Below are 19,710 nucleotides of genomic sequence, written 5' to 3'. Positions count from 1 at the left end.
GATAGCCATTATTATTGTCACAAGGTTAAAATCGTAATGTTAAATGAAACAGGAAACCGGATCGGGAACCGGAAGACAAAGAAGAAGAGGAGGAAAAAAAACGAAGGCGGGGCAAAAGTCGGACAAGAAGCTGGTCGCTTCAAGCTCTGGAGCGATCATTGTCTAACAAAAGTCGTGAGTGAACTTTGAGTTTCCTTGAAAGGAATTCCTGTGATAGGTGTTATCGCTGGGATTGATAAACCTGCATGGTCAGGTTTGGCGTTGGGATTCTGACGAATCATCGCCGGGTCGTTTCGACTCAAGTACGAGCCGTCGGCCATTTTGACTCTCGCACTTTGTTCATCGCAAAAGGTCTTTGCTACGCGTCAGTTCTGTCACCATCCTGTCGTCTGTCGGGGATGTGTGTGCGCAACGCGGAGTTTGAAGATGAATTTGCGGTTCGCCGACTGAACAGTGAACGTTCATATCTGGAGGGCGCCTTTGGAATTCCCATTCCTCCATGAGTTTGCCTGACACAGTTTTGGACCACGTGACTCTTTATGCCGCTTCGGCCGCCTACGCCTGTGAGCTGTTTTGGCAGTGTGACCGGGCCCGTCATCTGAACGGGGTTCGGGTTTCGATTTGATCTCGCTCTGACACTTGCTGGAGGGGATCACCTTTGAGCTATAGAGACATTGGGGAGTGTTCTTTTCACTCACTTGGAGCACAGTGAGTTATCTTATCCTAGCTGATGGTACCATCATAAGATGTGTTGATTGTACTTCTGATTGCCATTATTGTTGTACCGTTATTCTTGTGTGATTGTTAATACATTACTTGTTTGTTGATAACCATTGGTGTGGTTTCAATATTAATTTTTGACACGGAATAACACATTTTTCTGCCGTGGGTCCTCTCTGGGCTCGGAGGTACACCATGACCAGGGGGTCGGGGAGGAGCACGTAACAGAAGGAACCTTAGTGAACAAGCTTCGACGGGGGAAGCCTCAGGCTACAAGGCCACACACGCGGGACAAACAAAAACGATTAATTTATTACGAGTTGCAGGAGAATCAAACCAAAATGAACTAGAAACAAACAATAACGCAAAGACTATAAAATAACGAGTGGAAATTTGACAAACACACAAATGGAAAAATATCTCAACTTTGGATGCCCGTGGAGAACAAAAGTCACCACCTCGATCGCGAAAACGGAAGTCGAAAAACAAAACGTCAAAACTCATAACCCACCCCTCTCCTTAAAATCTCCCCCATCACCCCTCCCCTCAAATCGACCCCTCACCACTTCCTGTCAAATTTCCCAAGTCACCCCTCCCCCTCAAATCTCCCTCCTCACCCCTCTCCCTCAAATCTCCCTCCTCACCACTGCTCCTCAAATCTCCCCGTCACCCTCCCTCTCAAATATCCCCTCCTCACCCTCCCTCTCAAATCTCCCCTCACCCCTCCCCTTCAAAACTCAAACCTCACCCTCACCCTTCCCCAAAACTTCAAAACCTCACCATTTTTCTTCAATTCTCCCCTCTCACCCCTCCTCCTCCAAGGTGTCTCTTAACTCCTCCACAAAGCTGCCTCCTCCCCACTTCCTCTCCCTTCCAACTCATACCTCCACATCCTCCAACCTTATCCTCACTCTGCCACTCCTCAAACAACACCTCACTGTTCCTCATCCCATCACCATCAAACTTTTTGTCCTCATCCTTCCCCTTCTCTTAGCTCTCCTGCAATCTCCGACACACTGTCGACTGCTCTCCCCACCTCCCACTCTCCTCCCACATCTTTCCCTACCAATCCCTTCCCTTGTCCCTATTCCTATTGGTGAAATATTGGTGTCCGGGTTGACAATTAAGCCGTGCTCGCTGAGGCGACCGAACAGTGTTCGGAGGTGGAGGAGGTGCTCGGCGCGGGACGTGCTGGCGACGAGGATGTCGTCCAGATAGACGAAAAGAAACGGCAGGTCGCGCAGCACGCCGTCCATCAAGCGCTGGAACGCCTGGGCCGCGTTCTTGAGGCCAAACGGCATCCGCAAAAATTCGAACAGGCCGAACGGCGTGATGACGGCCGTCTTCGGGACGTCGGCCGCCCGGACAGGTACCTGGTGGTAGCCCCGTATCAGGTCAATTTTCGAAAAGATGACCCGTCCCGCCAAACGGGCGGAAAAGTCCTGAATATGCGGGATCGGGTACCTGTCGGGGGTGGTAGCATCATTGAGATGGCGGTAGTCACCACACGGGCGCCATCCACCCCCCGGCTTTGGCACGATGTGCAGTGGCGAGGCCCACGCGCTATCGGAGCGCCGCACGATGCCGAGGTGCTCCAACGCGTCGAATTAGGCCTTTGCCACGGCGAGCTTGGCCGGGTCGAGGTGGCGGGCCCTGGCGTAGACCGGCGGGCCCGTAGTGGGTATGTGGTGCTCGATCCCGTGCCACACCGCGACGGCCGAAAACGTCGGCCGCGTGAGGGCCGGGAATTCCACGAGCAGGCGAGCGAACTCGTTCGTTGCCGGGAGGGCGCACGCCAGTTCGGTCGGCGCGGAGCTGCTCATTGTGCACGCCAGGGAGCTGAAGGTCTCGGCGTGGACAAGGCGACGTCGTTTGACATCGACCAGCAGCCCGTGCGCGCAGAGGAAGTCGGCGCCCAGCAAAGCCACGGGGACGCTGGCGGTAACAAAAGTCCATTGAAAGCGCTGGCTGCCGAAGCAGAGGGTGACGACGCGTGGGCCGAAAGTGCGTATGGCCGAGCCATTAGCAGCGACCAAAGAGGGGCCGCAAACTGCGTCCAGCCTGTCCTGCTCGGAGGCAGGTATGACGCTCAGTTGGGCGCCAGTGTCGCACAGGAAACGCCGTCCAGACGCTTTGTCCCGAATAAACAGCAAGTTGCCCGAGTGGCCGGCGCTCATGGCTGGGAATGAACGCCGGCCCGGCCGTTTCCCGACCTGCCGAAAGTGCACGGGGGCCGGCACGTCCGAGCCTTGTGTCCGAACCTGGCGTGGTAATAACACCACGCCCGGTCAGGTGGAGTCCCCGGCCGTCGTGTCCGAAGCGGGCGGTGCGGCGTGGCGGCCGCCAGTTGCACCGGCAGTTCGGCCTCCAACCGCGCAGGGCGCTCGGGCGTCGTCGGCGTCGCCTCAGACGGCGGCGGGCTCCAGGTAACCGCGCCGATGTGCTGGCCCGCCGAGGAGATCTTATCGGCTTCCCTGGCGAGGGCGCGGGAATCCGTGATCAACGTGCCAGCCAGGTCGAGGCATACCGGGTTAGGCAGCTGACGGAGGAACAGCTCCCGGAACAGGAATGCCGGAGAGTGCTCGCCGAGCAACGAGAGCATATAGTCCATGCGCTCGGACGGGCGCGTGTCGCCGAGCTTGGGCAGGTCAAGCAGGCGCCGTGCGCGTGCTGCCGGTGCGAGGGCGAAAGCGCCGAGGAGGAGCATCTTCAGCGCGTCGTATTTGTCAGCAGCCGGCGGGTGCTGGAGGAGGCTCAAGGCGCGGGCCGCGGTGGTGGAACCGAGCGCCGCCACAACATGGTGGAAGCGGGTGTCGTCCGCGGTGATGCCTCACAGGGCGAACTGGGAGTCCGCCTGGGCGAACCAAACAGCCGCGTGAGTCTCCCAGAAGGTAGGCAGTTTAAGCGTCACTGCCGTATCCATGTCGGTAGGTCACCAATGAAGGAACAGCGCTCCAACGTGAGTCGAAAGAATTGACGCGACCAAAGACGGAATTCGTCCGAGTTGCTTTATTGAAACAAAACAGCTCAGGTATTCTGACAAGCCCGTTTTTCGGGCAACAATATATATACACATTTATGTCGGGAAGTTTGCCCGGCAAAAGCTATACCGGGCATGCCCGGGTATCAAGGGCGAGCCTTGGAAAGGCGAGTCTGGACCTGCCCGGGCATGTTTGGCTGCGGCCTGGCAAGTCGAGGCTGGGCGTGCCCGGGCGCTCTGGGCGAGCACTGGAAAGGCAATAGCGGGCATGCCCGGACGCTCTGGGCGAGCCCTGGAAAGGCGATAGCGGGCATGCCCGGACGCTCTGGGCGTGCCCTGGAAAGGCGATAGCGGGCATGCCCGGACGCTCTGGGCGAGCCCTGGAAAGGCGATAGCGGGCATGCCCGGACGCTCTGGGCGAGCCCTGGAAAGGCGAGAGTGGGCATGCCCGGGAAAGACGAGACCGGGCGTGCCCGGGAGGTTCGGGCGTGCCCGGGAACAGTGAGTCCGGGCATGCCCGGGAGAGGCACGTCGGCCGTGTTCTGGCCGGTGCAAGGCGATTATGTACATCCAGCGGTAACCGCTACAAATACATAGTAACAAAATAATATAGTGTCATGTCAACGGTGATTAAGATCACGGGCGGCAGATAGCCGAACAGTTTTAACTCCGAGGCGGTAAAGCCGGAAATTGGCGGTACCTTTTTGGCGAGTGCGAGACGGAACCAAAGTGCTTACCTTCGACGACCGCCACACGGTTTATCCTCAGACCCACGACAGAGAAACATGACACACAATTGAAAATGCAACACCGATTTTTTTTCATTAAATTCATAAAGACGAAATAAAGGTTGGAGTAAAATAGTTGAAATTCTACTTGAGGGACCCTCAAGCAGACACAACAGACAACGGGAATTATAAGGAAAATAAAATAAATTGTCTTATTGGTCAGCCAGCACGAGGCTTTTGAATGAAGTCGGCAGTGCCAGGTGGCCCGACGCCGCTCACCTGGGAAGCGCGCCAACAATAGCGCCAAGTCGCTCTCCACTGCGCCACAAACGTGAGGCAATTCGTGCGGCCGGTCCTTCTTCGCTCTCCACTCCGAAAGGCAACGCGGCTCCAGCTACTCCGAGAGCACAACAGTTCAACAACACGCCTTGGCAAGAAACTGCTTCAGCAGCACCGACACGATATAACATAGTATGCCACATCAAATGGGGTATTTTCAAAAAAGGCATTGGAAAAGTAGCTTCCTCATACGTTTTGGAGCAGAGCTGTCTGATTAGCAATGTGTTATTTTGATACATGTGCTGGGAGGAGGTTGCAGTGAAGACGTGGACCAAATGTCTTGTAACGGTGTGATAATTCTGTGATATTTAGATAATCCTTTTCCTCGACTGAATAAATGTCCGATTGACCTCATTTATATTTGAAAGTTTTAAACTTTGTGTCCCTCCAAAGACTGACACTGAATTGTTTGCAGGTGATGTCTATCCTGTGAAAGTGGAATGCACACAAAACGACAACGATTCTTCTGACTCAGAAGCTTTGAGATATGCTTCTGTAAAGGAAGAGTCAGATGTTCCTTTCACAAATGGCAGTGCTGCCTGTTCTGCAACTGGTGAGCAGAAACCTACAAAATTGCCATTTTGGGTGGAATTCACGAAAGGCACTTTTTTTTATTTTTTTATTTTTGGGGGATACAGAATCGAGGCTCGTGAAAGAGCCAACATTTATCACACAAAAAAAATCAAACAGACAAACAAAGTATATAATAAGGGGAGCAGTAGACAAGATGGGGAGAGAGGAGGGAAGCACACAAACACATTTGAGAGCAGGGACATCGGGAGATCTGTGTCAAAACTCATAACCCACCCCTCGATTCATGTTGGTGTCAAAAAGGTAATCCAAAAAAGGTAATCCGAATTCAAGGTGTGGGAAGGGGGGAGGGAGGGGGTGGGAGAAGTATAAAACACAAGGACACTGCAAGGACTTCCAGGAAAGAAGTTGGTATTTCAAAAAAGTGGATCTGGGGTGAAATTAGCGGGGGTAAAAAAAGATCAAGGTTTGGATGGGGGAAGATAAGAGATGGTGGTGCACAGCTGTTTTAAAGACCTGGAGGGTTGAGTGGGATTGAAGAGAGTGAGGGAGTTTGTTCCAGAGGTTTGTGAGCTTTGTGAGCATCTTGCTAACAAATGCGTAAACCTTAAACCCTGTCAAAAATACTTATGTTTGTGGGGGCAGTGAATGGAATACCTTCGTCGAGATAGAATCGTTTCGTTTTAGAATGCTCTGTGTGCCACGTGAAGCCATCTCGATGTATCTAAGTGGGCCATCTGTCCGGGTAAGAGCATTTGCATGTCTCCATGCAAAGGGGTGGAGCTTGTGTTAAGAAGATAGGGAGTATACGATTAACTCCCCAGTTTGGAGTTGCCCTCGGTGATTTCTCCCTTGTTTATTGCAAATAAAAAGCCATGGCGCAAACGTTCCATTCGCTCACCACGCCCCCACGGCCAACAGAAACAGCATTTGTCGATCATGCCAGCAGCCCTGCCTCGCGATTGCTGACGTCTTCCAAACATTTCCAAACAGAGATTGTGTTACATATTTATGTGAATGTATGTGAATTACTATTCAGGTCTTTGCTTATCAATGTGTAGTCGATTAAAGGTTGTTGTGATTAAAGGGTCAGGAGCCCTTCTGAGAAAAAGGAGACCGGAAACGGAAGAAGAAAAGACACGAGGTCCTGGAGACGCGACGATTCTTCTTCTTCCTCGCCGAGCTCGGAGGCGAGCGGTCTCGATTGAGCAACGTGACAGAATCGGCGTTTAAAAGCCCGTCTGGCGAGAGGAGTTACCGGGACGTGTAACTACCCTTTGACACGTCAAGTCACCGTGGGTTCGTGCACGGAACCAAGCAGCTGGCACAGTTCGCCTCACCGTCTACAAGGCCGCTTACGGGTCGCACCTTGGGCCGCGCGCGCTGGGCAAGCCGCGTGTTGCTTTGCCTGCTTTACTTTACCCGCTTTGCTTGGCCAGGAGGTGCGCGCTGCAGCCGTTGTTCCCGGTATGGGACATGCCCGGGGAAAGCACGTCAGGAAGGGTCCGTTCAACCGCCCACGTGCGGAGATCGAACTACAGGAGTACGGAGACATTGAGAGAGACATTGACCATGGAGGGAGTCGGGAGTGGGGCTCACGTGAGGATTGTATAAGATGGCCATCTTAGAGTTATTATAGATGAGTTTACCTCTTTGTACTATTGATTGCTGATTGTGGATGGTTGTTGATTGCTCGGGGAATATATCATTGATTATTCCGGATCCTTGGTGTGGGGTTTCTGATTGATTGAAATTCATATTGATTGCGTTACGAAAGCGCCTAAATGCACGTCATCCCATCGTGCCTCCGCCAGATCTTTCTGGCGGAGTTCCTCTCACGGTCCGGGGGTCACCGAGACCAGGTAGGCACCAGGAGGACCACGTAACAATTGGACCGGAGTCAAATCTCTGTTTGAGGCCCCCCGAGGCTTCGTAACGAGGAAGCCACACTCCGGCCTTCAGGATTGGTGGAGGCACGATGGGATGATTGAGTAGGACTCAGTGATTGGACAGAGTGTGACACCAGCATGCAACATTGGAGTGCTGAAGAAAGGAGAAGCTGTCTCGCCATCTGGCTCTCTTGGTCCTGGCTTTCATTGTGAGCGAACGGATATACAGTGCGTATCAAAAAAAGGTAATCCGAATTCAAGGGGTTAATATGCAAAGGTTATTTATTTTGACAATTTACATGTGGTTTACTAATTAAGAGGAGATCCTCAGCTTTCCATTGATACCTTCCATGCATCATTGCTGTCACACATGACCGAGTACATGTTCATTGAAAATGACAAGTTCAAATCGCATTTTTACAAGTTTGGCTAATCGATGCAAGTCAGGATAATTGGTGCAAAATGAACGTCAGATGTGAACTTTTCTCAGGAATGATTGGCCTTTATGCACCCACACCTTCAACATGTCCACCTCCCATTTCAACACAAAGCTCACAGCGGTGGAGCATGCCCTGAACTGCTCATCTCAACAAAGCTGGGTCATTGCGCAAAGCATCCGCTTCATGTCGAATACGGCCCTGCAATTTGTCAAGATCACGGGGGGGGGGGGGAGTTACGAACACCTTGTTCATTAAATGTCCCCAAAGATCTGCCATGATCTTTCTTGGGAAAACCACATTTCCAAGCTGGCCTGCAAAGCCAGTCGCCGACTGGGCATCCTCCGTCGTGCGAAGTCCTTCCTAGGCACACCTGAGCTCCTCACCACATACAAGGCTTTCATCCGCAGCTCAATGGAATACTGTTCTCCCCTATGGGCTGGTGCTCCTGCCTCACACCTAGCTCGGCTTCACGCTGTTGAAACCAAAGCTTTCAGAATCATTGGAATCTCCCGCGATGAAGCTATCTCTGAGGGCCTTTCACTCACTCACCGCAGGCAGGTAGGTGGTCTTTCTGTCTTCTACCGACTCCTCTCCGGCCTTGCTCCCCCAGCTCTCTCTGTGCTCTGTCCCCCAAATATTCCTACAGGTCGCACAAGATCTGCCAGCAAGCCTCTGATGGTTAAACTGCCGAAATCTCGGCTCTCTGCTCACCTTCACTCCTTCATTCCTCTTTTCTCCCGCCTCTGGAACAAACTCCCACACTCCCTTCAATCCCACTCCTCCCTCCAGGTCTTTAAAACAGCTGTTCACCACCATCTCTTATCTTCCCCCATCCAAAACCTTGATCTTTTCTACCCCCACTAATTCACCCCAGATCCACCTTGTTTGTAATTCCAACTTCTTTCCTGGTAGTCCTAGCAGTGTCCATATGTTTTATGCCTCTCCCACCCCCTTTCCCATGCCTCCCCCCCAAAGCCCTCTCCCTCCCACAGATCTCTTGATGTCTCCATGTCTCTCGGTTCCTGCTCTCAAATGTTGTGTTTGTGTCCTTCCCCCTCTCTCCCCATCTTGTCTACCGCTCCCGATGTTATTTGTTTTATGTGTCGGTTTGTCGGTTATGTGTCGGTTTGTCGGTTTGTCTTTCTGTGTGATAAATGTTCGCTCTTTCACGAGCCTCGATCTTGTATACAAAAAAAAAAAAAAAAAAAAAAAAGAAGGAAATAATCACATGGTGTGAGGTCAGGTGATCTTGGCGGCCATTCCACTGCATGGTTGAGGGCGATGACTCGGTCTCCAAAGAGTTCCCTCAGTCGATCTCGGACAGCGATAAGACGATGTGCTGGGGCGCCGTCTTGGTCCCACCAGAGATATCTGAAGACACCACGAACCTGTCCCTCAAAGTTCTCCTCCAGCTGCGGTAAAACTTCATCATTGATCATCTGCAGATACCTGTTACCATTGACATTCCTTTGAAAGAAAAATGGTCCGATCACCTGACCACTTCCACAAAGTCCCAACCAAACAGTCCACTTTTCTCGATTCATGTTGGTGTCAAAATTAAATTCCGGGGGTTGTCCTGTCGGTGCATATTCAAGAACATTATGGGTATTGACCTTGCCGTCCATGGCGAAAGCAGCTTCGTCGCCAATAACGAGATACCACAGGAAATTGACATCTGCTTCGCAACGTGCTATCAGCCATCCGGCAAGCACCAGCCTCCCGGCAAAATCCCCTGGCGTAAGTTGATGCCGGATGTGAATCCGATATGGATGTTGGTGGAGGTCCAGTCTTGTGATTCGGTTGAATGTTGCCGAAGGCAATCCCATCCCATTTCGTCTTGCACTGGTATCCCGAGGATGCTCCAAAACTTGCTGCATTACTGCTGCAATGTTCATTTCCGATCGCCCAGTGCGCCTCCTACCAGAATTCCCCTTGTTGCGGTTGAGGCTAGTGCCATGCTCTTGGTATTTTCTGACATTCGCCCAGATGGTTTTGGCTGCTGGAGGCTCCCGTTCTGGGAAACGTTCCCTGAACGCACCACGAGTTCGCTGCAAACTTCCAGTTTGGTGAAAGGTTGCAACCACGAAGGTCCGCTGTTCAGTCGTAAGTTGAACCATCTTTTCAATAAATCAGACTGTCTCTAAACCCATACACTGTAGGCCCATCTTAAATACCCATCTTAAACAAAGGATGATGCAACCGACAATTACCAGACCAGCTTAACAATTTTACATAATCAACTTGGCAGTCGACAAGTAATGCGTCCATTTAAAACTGTCTTGCACCGATTAGCCAAACTTGTAAAAATGCGATTTGAACTTGTCATTTTCAATGAACATGTACTCGGTCATGTGTGACAGCAATGATGCATGAAAGGCATCAATGGAAAGCTGAGGATCTCCTCATAATTGGTAAACCACATGTAAATTGTCAAACTAAATAACCTTTGCATATTAACCCCTTGAATTAGGATTACCTTTTTTTTGATATGCACTGTATATCTCTCTATGTTCTTAGTCGCGGGAGGGAATGGCTGCGTTTTCGTGACCGGGCGCGCTGTGGAGTGATTTCAGAGCCTTTGTAAACTGTTGGCACCATTAAGGAAGAGATTGGTGCGGCCGTCGAAGAGGAGCAAGAAAGCGACGCTTAGCGGGCCTTGTGGCGGTTCAAATGGAAGGGGAGTGACCGAGGGTTGCCTGCCCAAGTTACTTCATGTTTGTGGCGCAGTGGAAGAGCAATTTGGCGTCATCTTCCTCCTGTCGATGACCGGGCCGTTGGCCGAACTGCGGGACCCGTTCAACCACCACCAAATGTCTGCAAGCCCTCGGTTGAACCGCAAAGCTGAGAGGGGGCCGATTACAAGCGCATTTTATTTTCTTTCTCTTTCCCTGTGTCTGCATATGAGTCTGAGGAGACGTCTCACATTAGGATATTGGTTTCATTTACCTCACCTTTCGTTGTCTTTTCCATTTCTGTGAATACATTTATATTTGTTGAATTTTACTTTGTCGTGGTTATTTTCTTTGTTTTGTGGGTTTGGAATAACCCCTTGTGTTTCCGATCAGACAAGGCCTCAAACCTTCCCGTGCGTGCCAAAAGCTGCCACCATATTTTTCGGTTTATATGCCTCAGAGTTAAAGCTCGTTTTGGTAATTCGTCCTCTTGGGGTCTTAACACCAGGGATGCGACAATATCGTTGTACCGTCCCGTCCAATCCCCCCCGTCCAGTTCGCAATTTGTGAAGGGAGACAAACAGCTAATAACTTGCATGTGTCGAAACATTTGATAAGCCTGCGACACACTGCACATGGCTCAAACATCAAATTTATATGATGCACTTGCATAGAATCGCAGCGTCACAAACAATTATTGAAGGGGATTCAGCATATTGCTCCTCATCGTAGGTTGATCCAGGTCATCTTACACAAGATTCAGCAGCGACCAAAGCGATTCCTTTGAGTGTTTTATGCTGGACAAATTTAATATTGCCATATTTCTTCAGAAGATTGCATCTATAAAGAAATATTCTCAATGCATATCGGTGAATTACCCCATTACTTTCCTCTTCTGCCTCCTCTTGAACTTATTCAAGCACTCCTAACGCATCCATACGATATTCACCTTCCCATGTTAACTACCATGGCCCTAAAACCTTATGGCCTTAAAACGATCATTCATTCATTCATATTCCATGTTAACTACCAATCAAAAGTCCTGCAAGACTCTGCTCACGTTCACTCTCTGCTCACCTTCACTCTTCCCACCAGGTGTTCAAAACAGCTGTTCACCAACATCTCTTGTCTTCCCCCATCCAAAACCTTGATCTTTTCTACCCCTGTGAAAACACGCTAAATCCACCTTTCAATCTCCAAATAACAAGTTGTGTCCATTTGTTTTCCACCGTTTTATCCCTCCTCACCCCTCTCCCCCAGCCCTTTGTCTCTCCCACAGATCCACCGATGTCCCTGTTCTTTGCTGTTGTTGTGCTTGTATGTTTTCCTCTCCCCCCACTCTTGTCTGCCTCTCCCTTTTTTGTATGTTTTATGTTCCGTGCATGTTTTCGTGTGCAATGTGTTGGCTCTTTCACGAATATTGACTGAATACCAAAAAAAAAAAAAAAAACAGCTTTTCAAATTTCTAAAATCCTCAATTTTCATCCGATTTACTTGAAATTTGAATAAGATTTTCATGTCGGGTTACTGAATTCGAAAGGTCAACATAGGCCAAATGTCAACAACCATTCTAGATTTCTCAAATCCTCAATTTTCATTCCAATTCAATTTCATTCCAATTCAATTCCTCAAGGAGGAAAATATATAATTGAATGGGATCTTCATATCAGCTGACTGAATTCAACCACCAACTATTTTGGAGGGTCAAAAGTATGTGCTGCTGCATACCATTCTACATTATTTTCTTTTCTTTTATTGTTATTATTTTTTGTGTACAAAGTCGAAGCTCGTGTACGAGCTAGCACATAAAACACAAAAACAAACAGACACATAAAACGTAAATTAAGGGGAGTGAGAGACGAGAGAGAGAGGGGGGGGGGGGGTTGTAGAGAGAGGGAAGCACACAGGCACAACAACAATAGAGAACAGGGACATTGGTAGATCTGTGGAAGGGAGTGGGCTGGGGGGTGGGGGTGGGATACAACGGTATAAAACAAATGGACTCTCCTTGGACTTTTATGAAAAAAAGTTGGAATTTGAAAAAGGTGGATTTGAGGTGTATTAACCTTGATCTTGCAGAAAAGATCAAGGTTTAGGATGGGGGAAACAAGTGATGGTGGTGAACAACTGCTTTGAAGACCAAGAGGGAGGAGTGGGATTCAAGAGAGTGTGGGAGTTTGTTCCAAGGGCAGGAGAGAAGAGGAATGAGAGTGAAGGTGAGCAGAGAGTCTTGATTTTTGGCAGTTTCCCCAGAAGAGGGTTGCTGGCAGATCTTGTGCGTCCTGAAGGAATATATGGAGGACAGAGCACAGACAGAGCTGAGGGAGCAAGGCCAGAAAGGAGTCGGGAGAAGACAAAGACCACCAAACCTGCCTGCGATGAGAGTGTGAAAGGCCCTCAGAAGCAGCTTCATTGCGGGACATAGCAATGATTCTAATAGCTTTGGTTTCGATAATATGAAGCTGAGCTAGGTGTGAGGCAGGTTCACCAGCCCAGAGGGGAGAGCAGCATTCCATCAAGCTGTGGATGAATGCTTTGTATGTGGTGAGGAGCTCAGTAGTGCCAAGAAAGGACTTCGCATGATGGAGGACGTACAGGCTTGGCGGCTTGGAAAGGTGGTTTTCCCAGGAAAGATCATGGCAGATAGTGAGACCCAAAAGATTGAGTGACAGAACTTATTCGAGAAGCTTGTTGAGAAAGTACATGGGAGGGTTTTCCAGATGATCTTTATGAAGAAAAATCGTTTGGGTTTGAGATTTGTCAGGATTGAATTACATGTTCAACTTGTTTGACCACGTTGTGATTTTATCCGGTCTGCAGAGAGTGAAGAGGCTCCTGCCTGCCGATCTCAGGGTTGAGTTATGGAGTGGCAGAGGGTGGAGTCATGAGCAAAATATAGAGAGGATTTTCCTGAGACTCGGATTGATCATTAATGAAGACCAGAAAAAGTGCAGGGCACAGAACACTGCCTCGAGGAACTTCAGCCTGTACAGGAAGGGTAGATGAGAAAATTCCATTCAGGGCCACACATTGACTTCGACCAGAGAGGAAGTCCGTAAGCCGTGCTTGGAGATTTCCATTAATACCATCAGAGGAGGGTTTGGTAAGCAGGGCGGTGTTCCCGACCGTATCGAAGGCACGAGATATGTCTCGGGAGACGGCTCTGATTTCCTGTTTAGCATTGAGGACCTCCATCCATTGTTGAGACAGCAGAAGCAGCATGTCCAGATTGGAGTGGCCTTGTCTGAATCCAAAATGAGGATCAGAGATCAAGCCATTGGAGAAGAGGAAGGATTTAATATCAGAAGCGATGATGGATTCCAAGACCTTGCTGATGATTTGGAGTAGGCTGATTAGTCTATAGTTGCAGAGTCCAGGAGCAGCTGGGTTCGACTTGGTAAGGTCGGTACAGAGAGCAATGAGTTGGGACACAAGATTTTGAGACAAACACAGAGTTGAGGCATTCAGCTTTTTCACGTGCGGTGTCAGGTGTTTTGCCTTTTGGGATAAGGGAGGGCATGGAAGGGGAACAAACACCAGAAATAGATTTGACCAGCCGCCATCAGGACTTGGGAGGGAGACAGGTTTGAGAGTTCAGTTTTGAGAGTCGAGAGTTATTATTTTCTGGCTTTCCTGAGGGTAGACACAGTTGTTCTTAAAGGAAATTTTGAGATATTGTTAACGCCAGTAAATTCCAGAATTTTTTTTTGATGAATTTTACAATCCTTATTTTATTTAAATTTAAATAAATGCTTGAACACAAATCGCCTTCTTGTTCCAATAACCTATGATTTAGCAGTACTTGGACATGTTAAATAGGGTGGTGTATAAATAAGGGTGATGTAAAAACTGCTTCGAATTGCACTTAACATCTGGAATTTTTATTTTTAACAATGTTTAACTTCATTATTATATTTGAATTGAAGTACACATTCTATGAATTGGAATGAACTCTTAAGATGGTTCTCAATGTCCTTTTCCTGCAAAAGGCTGATGCTGATTTGTACACAGGTGGTGTCTATCCTGTAAAAGTGGAAGGCAGACAACACAACAATGATTCATCTGTCACAAAAGATGCAAAATGTGCTTCTGCAAAGGAAGGTTCAGATGATATTCACATGACAAATGGAAGTGTTTCGTGTTTTGCAACTGGTGAGTGGAAATGTAAAAAATTCACAAACAATCTTAAGTGTTGAGAAAATATATAATTTTTGGAAATGTGTTAAATATTTTGCATTTTGATTTCGACAAAAAAAAACAAAATGTTGTGTTCTTTGTTTCTGCAGAACAATCCAGAAATAATATGGGACAAATAAGGTTCAGTCACAGCTTGGCAGTGACGAAGAAGCCTTTTTTGAAGAAAGGATCACAAGATCAAGACCCACTTCCTATAAAATACAAGTGCATGCCAGGGCCTTGCAACACCAACATTAATATTAAATTAAATGAACAAAAAAATGTTGAAGAAAGGCGAATACGTTATAAGAGTAATGTGTGCAGAATGGATTTTGCGTCAACTGGTGACATGAAAATACACAGGAGGATCCATATAGGAGAGCAACCTCAGAAATGCTCGATATGTGATAAACGTTTCTCTCAAAAAGGCCATTTGAAATCGCATTTTAGGATCCATACAGGAGAGCGACCTCACAAATGCTCGATATGTGATAAAGGTTTCTCTCAAAAAGGCGATTTGAAATCACATATGAGGATCCATACAGGAGAGCGTCCTTATAAATGCTCGATTTGTGATAAAGGTTTCTCTCACAGCAGCAGTTTGAAATCACATATGATGATCCATACAGGAGAGCGTCCTTACAAATGCTCGATATGTGATAAAGGTTTCTCTCATAATAGCAGTTTGAAAAAACATCTGCAGATCCATACAGGAGAGCATCCTTACAAATGCTCGATTTGTGATAAAAGTTTGTCTCATAGCAGCAGTTTGAAATCACATATGATGATCCATACAGGAGAGCGACCTTACAAATGCTCGATGTGTGAAAAAGGTTTCTCTCTGAAAGACAGTTTGAAAAAACATATGAAGATCCATACAGGAGAGCGACCTCACAATTGCTCGAAATGTGATAAAGGTTTCTCTCTAAAAGACAGTTTGAAATCACATTTGAGGATCAATGCAGGAGAGAGACCGCACAAATGCTCGATATGTGATAAATGTTTCTCCCAAAAAGGCAGTTTGAAATCACATTTGAGGATCCACACAGGAGAGCGACATCACAAGTGCTCGATATGTGATAAATGTTTCTCTCAAAAAGGCAATTTGAAATCGCATTTGAGGATCCACACAGGAGAGCGACATTACAAATGCTCGATATGTGATAAATGTTTCTCTCAAAAAGGCGATTTGAAATTACATAGGAGGAGCCATGCAGGAGAGCAACCTCACAAATGCTCGATATGTGATAAAGGTTTCTCTCAGAGCAGCAATTTGAAATTACATATGAGGATCCATACAGGAGAGCAACCTCACATATGCTCGATATGTGATAAAGGTTTTTCTCAAAAAGGCCATTTGAAATCACATTTGAGGCTCCACACAGGAGAGCGACCTCATAAATGCTTGATATGTGATAAAGGTTTCTCTCATAGCAGCAATTTGAAATCACATATGATGATCCATACAGGAGAGCAACCTCACATATGCTCGACATGTGATAAAGGTTTCTCTCAAAAAGGCGATTTGAAATCACATTTGAGGATTCACACAGGAGAGCGACCTTACAAATGCTCGATATGTGATAAAGGTTTCTCTCAGAGCAGCAATTTGAAATCACATATAATGATCCATACAGGAAAGCGACCTCACAAATGCTCGATATGTGATAAATGTTTCTCTCAAAAAGGAGAATTGAAATTACATATGAGGATCCATGCAGGAGAGCTGAAATCTAAAACACCATGATATGAAAAATGAGGTTAAGACTTTAAAATGAGGTTAAGACTGTAAAGCTTAACTGCTTTACACAAAAAAGTTGCAAAAACAGATCCTTGCAACTGCAGACCAATCAGCCTGCTCCCAATTATCAGCAAAGTCATGGAATCCATCATTCCTTCGGATATCAAATCCTTCCTCTTCTCCAATGGCTTGATCTCCGATCATCAATTTGAATTCAGACCAGGTCATTCTACTCTGGACAAGTTGCTTCTGCTGTCTCAACAATGGATGGAGGTCCTCAATGCCAAACAGGAAATCAGAGCTGTCTCTCTTGACATATCACGTGCCTTCGATACGGTCTGGCACCCAGCTCTGCTCACCAAACTCTCCTCCTATGGTATCCATGGAAATCTCCATGCTTGGCTTGCGGACTTCCTCTCTGGTCGTAGTCAACATGTGGCCCTGAATGGATTTCTCTCATCTCCCCTTCCTGTCAGGCTGGAGTTCCCCAAGGTCGTGTTTGAGAGACAGAACTTCTTGGAAAGGATTGTTGAGAAAGTATATGGGAGGGTTTTCCAGTCGGTCTTTTCGGAGAGACATCGTAAGAGTATGAGATTTGTCAGGATTGAAAGACATGTTCCACTTGTTTGACCAGTCTGTGATTTTGTCCAGGTCTGCAAAGAGTGAGGAGGCTGCAGACTGCCAGTCTGAGGGATGAGGAATGGAGCAGCAGAGAGTGGAGTCATCAGCAAAGAGATAGAGAGGATTTTCCAGAGAGTTGGAGAGATCATTGATGAAGACCAGAAAAAGCAAAATAAAAAAGAGGTTTTTGAAATTGAAGAAACCTGAAATTGTACCAGTGATAGTCGGAGCAACAAGGAATCCGGATGATCAAGAAAACACGAACTGATTACTTAAAACGCAATTCGGGAAATATGTCAAACAAGCTGCAGGTGGAGGCTGTTTGAGGTTCAGTGAGGAGTATAAATGGAGCCTTTGGAACAAAGATATGAGAATATTCCTTTACCGAACAAACTGGTTGATGAATAATAATCCTTTACCAAAAAATGAGGTCGAGATTTTGAGTTCTAGGAGAACTGCCTTCCACCTCCTAAAACGTGCCTGTGATAACAACCAACGAGATCGTCCTTTCAAATATTGTATTTGTGACAAGGATTTTATTTCTAAACGGAGCTTGAACTTCCATCGTGCAACCCACGCTGGAGTACTCGCATAAAAAGTGCTCTGACTGTGGAGAAAGTTTTGCTGATAAAGGTTTGTTAAATTCACATAGCATTACCCATACTGGGTTGTGCATGCCCCCCTCATATGCGATCCTCAGCAGTAGGGAAGGTATTCAGTGAATCAGAAAGGAGAAAGCTATCGTAAAAGCGTACAGTCCTTTGGACATCTACCTTGTCAGCACAACTCCTCAGAGTATCATCTGTAACCCCTAACAACTAGCCGGCACCCCGAACCACTCGATGAAAACCATGTGGCTGGCTGTCACCAGAATGTCCACAACAATGACTGAAAACTGGTGTCAGAAGGCAACAAGAATCTCAAAATTCTAATGCCATCCGTGTCCTCAAACTAAGTTTAAATAAAATTTCAGCTTAAAAACAAAATGTAATTTTATTAATTTGGTTCTCCATGCATGATTAATTCATTGCAGAGAATTGTTGAAAATTTTATGCCAAAAACTCAAATTGTAACCTAACTTAATCTCTCAATCTGATCTTGGATCTCATCGTGCTTCTTTCAGGGTCTTCCTTCGGTTGCCAGTTTGTAATTCTTGTCTCTGTCCTTGCCATGTATCTAGCCAAGTTCCATTTGAGTTTTTTGTTTGTGACCCGTGTTTATGAATTTTGTTTTCTATCTGATTTAGTTGTTTTTCTTGTCCCTTTTTGGTTTTGCTCAGATGGCATCTTTCCATGGCAGTTTGAACATCAATTTTTACTCCATCTTTGCTGTAATCCATGTTTCATTGCCTTGTGTGACATGGGGAGAAAGCCCTTGTTGTAAAATTGTTTATCAGAAGAAGACTCCTGCCTATGTTTTTCGTGAAACTTTAATTTGTGAAGTGTTTCACAATAAAGAGAGGTCCTCAAAGCACAAATGCAGTTTTTTGGGTTTTTTGCTTTGTTTTTTCACCCTGTGTCGATATCAGGTATCAGATATTATTCACAACAACACTGTCGGCGTTATTGGGAATTTTTAATGGCACATTATGATCAATTATCAGTCAGGTACGAGTTTGGAGTTGTCCATATTCCCATAAGTAATCCTGATCAAACTGACAGTTTACCAAATCAGATGAAAGCCTTGCATAGCATTTACCATCATGACATTACTGCACTTCGTGCCATCACTGATTGCTGCTAAGCAGCTTTGTTACATAGGTCCCAATGTGGAAGGCCACACAGCTGGTTGCTACCACATTTTTTCAACATCAATGTTAATGCATTATTAGTGGAGGGAGTTAGTGTTAGTGGAGGGATGTCAAGGGAGACAGCTCTGATTTCCTGTTTGGCATTGGGGACCTCCATCCATTGTTGAGAAGCAGCATGTCCGAGTAGAATGACCTGGTCTGAATCCAAATTGATGATCAGAGATCAAGCCATTGGAGAAGAGGAAGGATTTGAAAACCATCATCAATGATGATTCCATTCCAGATCCATTCTATATCCACCATATCCATCATCACCTGGTAGAATAAACAGTATACTACACTGACCAAGGTATTTTAAACCAATTTCAATGGTTACTAGGAGACAGGGCAGCATGCATCATACTAACATAATCATGAGACTTTAAACAAACAAACAAAAAAATACCTATTTTGGGGGGCAACTCCCCCCTCTCCCTTCCTCCCGCCCCTCCCCCCAACCGTATACAGACTCAGACCCCAATTTTTAAAATAACTGTTTAGGGTGGATGGGGGTGTGGTGGGGAGGGATCAATCTCGATGAACAGAACGTTGTGGTCAAGTTTCATCGGAATTGTATGTGCAGTTTCTGAGAAGAAAGCAAATACCTATTTTGGTGAGCAACCCCCAAGTAGGCAGGCCCCCAAGGGGCCGATTTTTTTTTTTTTTTTTGCCATGAACAACTTTGGTGCACCACAGGTAGTGAAGGTTGTGGTAAAATGTCACAACGCGTCGTATCTTTAACCTCACCTAACATGTCACTATAGAGGCACGGGCCTCTTTTAACTGAGGCTTTGTTTTTAATGACTGTACAAGAGTTGCTGTCATGATTTACACCAATCAAAATACTGTGCAAACATTTATTTTGCACAAATTAATTTCTAATATTCATGATATTACATTTTTATATTACATGATATTACATGATATTGGTATTACATGATACCATGATACATGGTATTGGTATTACATGATATTGATATTACATTGGAGTATTTACCCCGGTTTAGAATAGGTACACCGTATCCCTGCGCATCGTAAGAGGCGACTAAGGGTTGGCGTCAGGAAGGGCATCCGGCCATAAAAA

General features: G+C 46.8%; 1 protein-coding gene across 3 annotated transcripts in view; it reads left to right on the top strand.

Annotated features, from left to right (window-relative positions):
* The window catches only part of LOC137415062 (uncharacterized), a 92,401-nt gene extending 74,087 nt beyond the window's left edge, over positions 1-18,314 (top strand). For all 3 annotated transcript variants that reach the window (XM_078770206.1, XM_078770205.1, XM_078770204.1), the window contains 3 exons: positions 5,183-5,320; positions 14,311-14,451; positions 14,586-18,314. In XM_078770206.1, the coding sequence (XP_078626332.1) occupies positions 5,183-5,320; positions 14,311-14,451; positions 14,586-16,222 (1,916 nt within the window). In that variant the 3' untranslated portion in view covers positions 16,223-18,314. The remainder of the gene's footprint in view (positions 1-5,182; positions 5,321-14,310; positions 14,452-14,585) is intronic.
* The last annotated feature ends 1,396 nt before the right edge of the window (positions 18,315-19,710 follow it).

Source organism: Myxine glutinosa, chromosome 1 (assembly GCF_964187855.1).
Source record: "Myxine glutinosa chromosome 1, kmMyxGlut1.1, whole genome shotgun sequence".
In the NCBI taxonomy this organism is placed as follows: domain Eukaryota; kingdom Metazoa; phylum Chordata; class Myxini; order Myxiniformes; family Myxinidae; genus Myxine; species Myxine glutinosa.
This window is presented reverse-complemented; position numbering and strand designations above follow the sequence as displayed.